The sequence below is a fragment of the Orycteropus afer genome, unplaced genomic scaffold, assembly GCF_000298275.1.
Source record: "Orycteropus afer afer isolate SDZICR_OR568_19922 unplaced genomic scaffold, OryAfe1.0 scaffold00392, whole genome shotgun sequence".
In the NCBI taxonomy this organism is placed as follows: domain Eukaryota; kingdom Metazoa; phylum Chordata; class Mammalia; order Tubulidentata; family Orycteropodidae; genus Orycteropus; species Orycteropus afer.
Window position 1 is genome coordinate 2,642,267 of NW_006921979.1, and position 8,609 is coordinate 2,650,875.

At 38.2% G+C, this 8,609-nt stretch overlaps 1 protein-coding gene across 1 annotated transcript in view; it reads left to right on the forward strand.

The window, feature by feature from the left end:
* The first annotated feature begins 777 nt into the window (after positions 1–777).
* FRS2 (fibroblast growth factor receptor substrate 2) overlaps positions 778–8,609 on the forward strand; it is a 95,492-nt gene continuing 87,660 nt past the window's right edge. Inside the window, exons 1-2 of the mRNA XM_007953395.2 lie at positions 778–834; positions 1,915–1,957. Of these exons, the coding sequence (XP_007951586.2) occupies positions 778–834; positions 1,915–1,957 (100 nt within the window). The remainder of the gene's footprint in view (positions 835–1,914; positions 1,958–8,609) is intronic.

Consider the following 8,609-nt stretch of genomic DNA (forward strand, 5'->3'; position numbering starts at 1 on the left):
GGCACCAAAAAGTTATTTTGTCATACATGGGTTCATGTAGTTGTGGAAGATGTGGGGTGTTCCTGTTCATCTGAAGGTTTCCATTTTCTCAGTGAAATACAAAGCCTGGGTATCAGTTTAGAGTTAGGTAACAGGTAGTGGAGATTTTGAGGAGGAGGTATGAAAGATAATTGTCATGAGCCAGAGAAATGAAGTAGTGTTGCTAGGGAGTGTAAATGTGGAAGACCTCTGTGAAGTTTGTTGTAAATGCAAAGACCCAGTTAGCCCGTTTGTGTATTTGTTCTTCAACATTGCTGGCTGTGTTGTTTTCTGTCTGTCTCATTAGTTGTCAACTATCACAGATCACTGTGATCATTAGAAAATTAGTGAATTAATTTGTGTGGGAAATGTATAATTTTAAGGGTTTTCTTTTTTCTTTTCCTTCATATTTATTTTTCCCCTTCAGTCTTCAAATAGTACTCTTAGGAATTGCAGAGCCCCATTGGGTGAAAGGCATCATACTGTATGACTCTGGTCCTGTGGAACAATAATAGTTTATATTCTAGCCTTTCCAACTCACTCTCAGCCCCATTAATGATGTGATTTTTTTCCCCCTTGCTTTTTTAAGAAGGTGTTATTCAAGAACTGTTTTGATAATTCTCTTTGGTCACTAAAATCCTGAAAGATTTTATTATTATTATTATTATTATTATTATATGTTCAAGAGTAACATTCTTAATAACTGCGTCTTTATTTCAGAAATGACCATTAAGAAGTAGATGCTCAGATGCAAAAGTGATGAAACAGTCAATTTGTCATAAAGTAAGATGCAGCTGTGGCTTTTCAACCAGATTAGTAAGTGTGGCCAAATCTTACTTGTCTTATTTTATAGTTATTTTATCTACTGTGAAAAACATTTAATAAAAAATAGTGAATGTTTAAAAAGCGTCAACTTGTATTTTTACCTTTACTTTGGCTTATACAAATTCTAGCGTAGAACTTTAGAGAACGCATGCCTCTGCTATTGCTCTTTGAGAATCAACATAATATTATAGAATCACAACTTCAGAGGAAATATATGAAAAAGTCATTATAATACTGTTCTCCAAATATACGGGAGAAAGGTGTGGCAGTCTGCTCCTGTAAAGATTACAGACTTGAGAAACCTATGGGCAGTTCTGCTCTTTGCTGCAGGCTCACTACGGGTTGGAATTGACTATTGCAATGGGTTTGTTTTGTTTTTTTAACCCAGATCTTGGAAAATTTTGGATATTTGTGTTTCCTTCTGGTCTTTTCTCTGTACAATTAGAAGTAATAATGTTGATCTCAGTGTTGTAAAGAGTGTGCTTCTTGCGTGTCTTTTAAACTTGTTTCAGATACTTCTCCCTGGGATTAAAAATGTACCTTTCAGTATGGGGTTTCTTTTTGGGATGATGAAGATGGCTGGAATGAGATAGTGGTGACGGTTATACAACTTTGTGAATATTCTAAAACCACTGAGTTACATGCTTTAAAAAGTAAATTTATGGTATGTGAATTATAGCTGAAAAAATCAGAATATCAGGTCTCAGAAAGTAAAGCCCAATTGAGTGCTGATGTTAGAATATCATTAGATGTTAGAATATCGTGCTGAATATCATTATGTACCTAGCAAAAATGATAATTTTTAATAAGTATTTTATAAAAATAATAAAGTGCTTTTATTATTAGAGACTTATTGTCCTAAGTTTTGGTAATATCAAATGTCATGAATTCTGAGTATACTGTGTTAACATATTGTTTTTTAAAATACTCATTGGCTAACTCTGTGTGGTAATTCCTTTCTGTCTTATAAAAATGCAAACTTTAGATGAAAATGTAATATATAACTTCATTTTCAAGAGACTTGCTGTTTTGAAACTAATGTTTAAACTTTTCTACCTGAAAATTTTTTAGGAACAAAATTGCGTCTGTTTTTCTCAGAAGAGAATCCCACAAGGTAAGAATTACTGATGAAATAATAAAAAGAATCCATTGAATGTAGGCTTACTTTTTCTGGTTTTTGTTTTTAATCATTTTCCCTATATTTATTTATCATAAATCTTTCCTAGATTATTATAAGATTCTCACAGATCTGTCAGCCACTCTTTACTACCTCAAAATTTTCTAGCAAAAATCTTGTTTGAGGTTAGAGTTACAAAGGGTATGACAAAATTTGTCACCTTTGAAACTCAAATACTGCTTCACATGGTCAAAGCTTACTCATTGGCATCTTTAGGAGTAGACTTACCTGTTTTAGGAAGAAAGTTATTTTCTTCCATTAGCGTTTATTCACCTTTCACTCAGTGGACATTACCTAAATGATTTGGGATATAGAGTTCATAAAAGCACTTTGTAGGGACTTTAAATTAAGAGAGATTTTTTAGCTGTGTTTCCAACTATAGAAATTGTTTTAACCCCTGTATTTAGTTTAAAATGAAGAATGCTTCCTGTCAGATTGATTGAAGATTGAGTAACATCTTTTTTTTTTTTTTTTTAATTTGTGAATTACCACCTTGACACAATGGATTTTAAATTGACATTGATTTATCATTGACATTATTATGTTTTTTAGATTTATGAAGGATGAAGTATTCAAGTGATTGGGTATTTAAATCCTAAAGCATTTGACTGCTAATCATAAGTCTGGCAGTTCAAACCCACCAGCCACTCCTTGGAAGGAAGATTGGGCAATCTACTTCCATAGAGATACTGCCTTGGAAACCCAGGGAAGAGTCTGCTATGAGTCGATTTGACTCAAAGGCAGTGAGTTTGGTTTGTTTTCGTATTGATGTCTTTACCTTATGCCAGAAATTTAAAGCCAAATGCTTGGCAGCCTTGAGAGGATACTTTGTTGTTAAATTTTCTCAGGAAGTTTTTGGTGAGGATAGTACGGTCAATGCAGATGAATTGAATCTATCAAGTGGAAAAACTGAAAAGTGAAGCATTCACATCAGTAACTCCGTTTCCTCATTTATACTCCTTTTTCAATATCCTATATCTTGAGGGGAGTATGTACTCTCAAACATATCTTTTCTACCTATTTTTGAAACTATTGTAGATTTTAGGTAAGCAGGTCAGTTTTCATATTATTCGCTGAAAAAAAGGGTTAAAATAAAGGGATACACTAGCTGAAGAGGAAAAGGAAAAATCAAACTATCAATATTTTCACTTTCCAAGTTCTTATAAAATGCCTCCCCCCTACTTCCACGGGTTAGGGAGGAGGTCAATTGTATGATCTTTGAGGACACAACTCAAAGACAGTGAGTTGGGACTTCAGGAGAAATCCTGGTCTTCTTTTACTGGACCACAGCACTTAAAGCAAAAACCAGAACTTCAAAAGATCTAAATCCCAGTGAACTTGATCTGTTATATCTTTGCTGCTGCTTTTTTGACAAATAAAATTGAAATCTTTTAATTTAAAGGTGATAATGGACCATGGTATCTGGTACCCTTAGGGCTTCCCTATAAGTGTTTAAAAATCCTTATTTTTTCAGAACCCAAATGCTTTCATATTTTTTTTATTTTTGGAGTAGAAAGTGTATCAGGAGAATATTATTCACATTTATATAGTATCTCCCTCTTACGTAGTTAGGAGCTCTGGTAGCACAGTGCCTGAGGCATTGACTGCTAACCAGAAGGTTGGTGATTCAAACCCACCAGGTGTCCTGTGAAAGGAAGATGGGGCAACTTCTTTAAAGATTTACCACCTTGGAAACCCATGGGGGTTGCTATGAGTTGGAATCAACTTGATGGTAGCAAATTTGGGTTGGGGTTTTTTTTTGTACATAATTAAATATATTAACAGGACAATGCATCTTGAAAAAATTACTGTTTCAATTTTTTGGCAACTCTGTTATCAAAAAGGATGACTTTGGCATGGCAGTTTTTAGCCTCAGGAACAGGACTATTGAATTAATGATATTATTCAATTTGTATCATACCCATCATCATCAATCCATTAAAGGTCTCCCTTTCCATTCCCTTTTTTTTTTAAATTGTGATTTGGGTGAAAGTTTACAGCCCAAATAGGTTGTCCATTCAACAGTCCATACTTACTTTGTTAGGTGACATTCCTTGCCATCCCAACAGTTTAACAATACTCTTCCCACTTCTTCCCTGTGTTTACCATTTCCGTTCATCTTTTCTTCCTATCCCTTCCTGCCTTCTTAGCTTTATCCCAGGAGCAATGCTGTCCTTTTGATCTCCTGTGGATGGTTATTGTAATAAGTGCATACCTTCCTGGTATTATTGTTTGCCCTATAGGCCTGCCTGTCCTCTGGGTGAACGTTGAGCCATGAGGGTAAGTTAAGTTCCTGGCTTGAAGAGTATCTAAGGGCCATAGTTTTGGGGTTTCCACTAATCTGCATCAGACCAGTAAGCCTGGTCATTTTTATAATTTGAGTTTTGTTCTACATTTTTCTCTTACTCTATCTGGGATCTCCTATTGTGATCCCTTTGAGAGCAGTCAGCAGTGGTAGCTGAGTACCATCTAGTTCTTCTGGTCTCAGGGTTGCAGAGGCTGGGGTTCACATGGTGCATCAGTCCTTTTGACTAATTGCTTCGTTGCATCTTTGATTTTTTTCACTCTTCTTTGCTCCAGGTGGGAAGAAACCAATAGTTATATCTTAGATGGCCGCTCACAACCTTTTAAGACCCCAGTCAGTACTCAGCAAAGTAGGATGTAGAACATTGTCTTTGTGGACTGTGTCATGCCAATTGACCTTAGTGTCCCCTGCAACTATGGTCCTGAGACCCTATGGCCAGCTACTCATTCCCTCAAGGTGGTTATGACTAAGAAGTTTTTATAACTTTTGCCCCTTATAATATGCTGTGCTATATTCATGAATATCCTTGCAGCACATATAAAACATATGTAGAAATATCTTCTGCCAAACGTACATAGATTCAGGGGTATAGCCCCATTTGCCTTCCCACCCCAGTTTGGCTTTCATGTCTATCTGTGTATCCACTTGAAAGAAGAACGTGGAGGCGGCATCTTCTGACATCCTTTAACTTCACAGGAGGGAGACAGAATCACCGTCAACAGCTCAAGGCTTCTTATGAGGCCAGACGTGCTACCACCTTCCAGCCTTTTACCAGTTGTGACACCTGCCGTCCCTCCCGTGGCACTCACTGCTTCTCTGCTAGGTTTGATAATTCGTTGCAGTGGCCACACAGAACTCACAGACAATACTCATCATTATGGGGTTTATTAGGGAAGTAACAGGCTACAATTCAGGTTCAGGAACGCTCAGGATACAATTCTTCAATCAGGACAGTCTCCTCTCTGCTGTGTCCTCAGACATGCTTCCCTGGCCCTTGGCCTCTTGGCCTGGCCTCTGCCCTTGTAGCCTGGTGCTTCTCTAATAAACCTCATAATCTGTGAGTTCTGTGTGGCCACTGCAGCGAATTATCGAACCCAGGAGAGAGGTGGTGGGTGCTTTGGGAGGAATGGTTGGAGAAAAGACTAGAGGGAGGCAGCATGTCTGGCCTCTCAGAAATAGGCCTTGGGCTATTGATAGTAATTCTGTCTTCCCCTTGTGGGATTAGAGGAGGTCAGAACATGTGGCCTCCTTGCCGTTTTTGCAGCCCTGCACGGGTGAGTGTGTTACAAAGCTCTTTTAGCTCTCCAATAGGTAAACCTATATCCCACTTTGTCAGCAATCCTCCTGCTCGAGGGCACTCAGCTTTCTCACTCTGTAGGCCAGGTAAACCTGGCACTCTATCTTGTGTCTGTTGGTTCCACTGTGGGTGTCTCTCTCTGCTGGGTTATTGCTGCCTAGGAGGTCTGGCGCAGGGATCTCGAGTCCAAGGACATACTCTACTTCACCTCCAGCTCTTCTCTCTTGATGGCAGTGAGATTCCCCCCTCTGCCTCTAGGAGGGCTCATTTTAAGCCTAGCAGAGTAACAAAACTAACCAGTCCCAACACTTTATTTGTGTGGTTACAAAGGCTATGGCTAGAAAAGCCATAAGAAGTAATTCATTGTACCGCACCACTCATAGATCATTGTTTTAACTATTATTGCAGCATTGTGTATGTAATAGTTTCCATTTCCTTTTATATCCATTTTCCATATACCAAAAAAAACAAAACAAAACAAGCACACTGCCATCGAGTCAGATCTGACTCATAGCAACCCCTCCTTGGGTTTCTGAGGCAGTATCACTATGGAAGTAGATTGCCCAATCTTCCTCCTGAGTAGTGGCTGGTGGGTTTGAACTGCCAGCTTTTTGGTTAGCAGTCAGATGCCTTAGGCACTGTGCCACCAGAGCTCCTCTTCCATATAAGTGACGTTTAATGTGTTTGGTGTGTGTCCTTTTATTTTTCTTATATTTTTTTATGTGCCTGTCTATATTTTAATTTATATAAAAGATTTTATATATTAAGTCTTAGTTTAATTCTTGTACTTCTATGCACCACCCCTGTTCTCTGCTCCTCCTTTTCCCTCAAGATCTGGCCTTGTTACTGAGTGTTCATCTAGTTTGTTGTTTTTAACTGGTGTATTGTTTTTAGATTAGTGTTTATTAAAATGAAGGAGTTAGGAAGTTCTAGTAAGATGCCAGAATAGGCAGAAAGACTGCACAGACCCTCTTCAACAAAGAAAAGGGGAACCAATTAACATAGATAGAGAAGATAATCCTGGACCCCCGAGCTTTGAAGGGAAGGATATAGAAGTGGACTAAACTCCAACTACCAGAAGAATTTCCATGAAAACACCAAAAAAGGAGACATACGGAACTGCGGACTGGCAGCAATCTTGACGGCACAGACGGCTTGGAAATAGTTGAGTGGTGTTAGGACCTAAGAATTAACCTAAAACTCAGCCCTCCTAGCCAGGGACTGCATGGAAAACTGCTCTGATGGCTGGTGAATAAAAGGGAAAGCAGCGAAGAGGAGGGTGGGCTGAGCTATGAACTTTTGCCTGTCCGGAGGGTACAGCCATTTTGGATGTTTAAAGTGATACATTCTCCCAGATTCCAGGGACTTAAGAACAGGCTCCACTTGCTGGGCACCAAAAGGACTTCTGGACGCAGATGACTGAAAAGATGGAACATTCCCTTTATTACTCTTATACATCTTGGTGAACAGAGGTGCAGCCATCCCTCACTCCCACCCACCTTCTAGGCTGGCAGAAATTCCATCCGAGTCTGTGTGCTCAGATGGAGTCAGGGTGCCCTGCCCCACCCTGCCCCAATTTTTTTTTTTTTTTTTAGTTTGTTTGTTTTTGTCTGTTTTAAAATTACTATTATTATTTTTGTCTGTTTCATTATTATTCTTTATTCTTCCTTTCCCAGGTTCTAGTTTTTAGCTTTTTTTCTTTGTTCCTTGTTCCAATTCTTTTTCGCATGGTTAACCCCGTTCCTTGTTTTTCTTTTTTCATTTTTCCAATTCTCTTCATTATTCTCCTACTCTATCTTTTTCTTATTGCCCTCTCCCCAAATATTGCAGGTTTTTTTTTTTTTTCCTCCATTTTTGTTTTTTTGGTTATTGTTCCTGTGTGATTATATGGTGTGTTTTTTGTCAATTTGCTTTTACTTTTTTCATGGTTATTGAATTGTTATATTTGTGTGAGTGGGAGACAGCAACAGTCCCCATACAACACAACTATACCCAGACCTCCTGCAGCTTCAGTACTGAGTGAGAGCCACCATTTCCTTCTCCACCAAGTGGCCAACAGTAAACAACCACTGAGAAGAGCCTGACTCACCCTTAGGTGCTCTTCACAAACAGTTAACAGAGATCTAAATACAACAGCACCACGATGCCTCAGAAACAACAGACCATCACAGTCCACAAAAAGAAGCAAGATAAAGCAGGAGAAACAAGGGAGCAGGATACAGACCCAAAACACATCCCTGAGGAAGAAGCAGCATTGGAACTCTCTAATAAGGAGTTTAAACGAATTATGTTTAGGTATCTTCAAAGGATTGAGAGACAGATCAAGGAAAACACAAAAAACCTGGAAGAATTTTGGAAAAAATACAAGAACAAAATGACAAAATAAATGAAAAATTAGAAATGTTTCATTATCTACAGATAGAAATCCAGATGATTAATACTAAATTGTCAGAAATAGATAACACATTGAAAGGGCAAAAGAGTAGAATTGATGCAGTGGAAGACAGAATTAATGAGATTGAAGACAAATACCTGAACACTTCTTTGGAAAGAGATCAGACAGAAAAAAAGATCAAAACAAAATGAAGAAAGCCTAAGGTTCATGTGGGATACCATCAGAAGGAATAACCTATGTGTCATGGGAATTCCAGAACAGGAAGAGAAAACCACTGAGAATATTGTCCAAGATTTGTTGGAGGAGAACTTCCCCGATACAATGAAAGATGAGAATATATCCATTCAGGAAGTGCAACAAGCCCCAAACAGGATAGACCCCAAAAGAAAATAACCAAGACATATCATCATCAAACTCATCAAAACCAAAGACACAGAATCCTGAAAGGAGTATGGGAAAAACAAAAAGTTACTTACAAAGGACAACTAGTAAGAATAAGCTCTGATTTCTCAGCAGAGACCATGCAAGCGAGAAGGCAATGGGATGGTATATATAAAACCCTGAAAGAGAAAAATTTTCAACCAAGAATGAT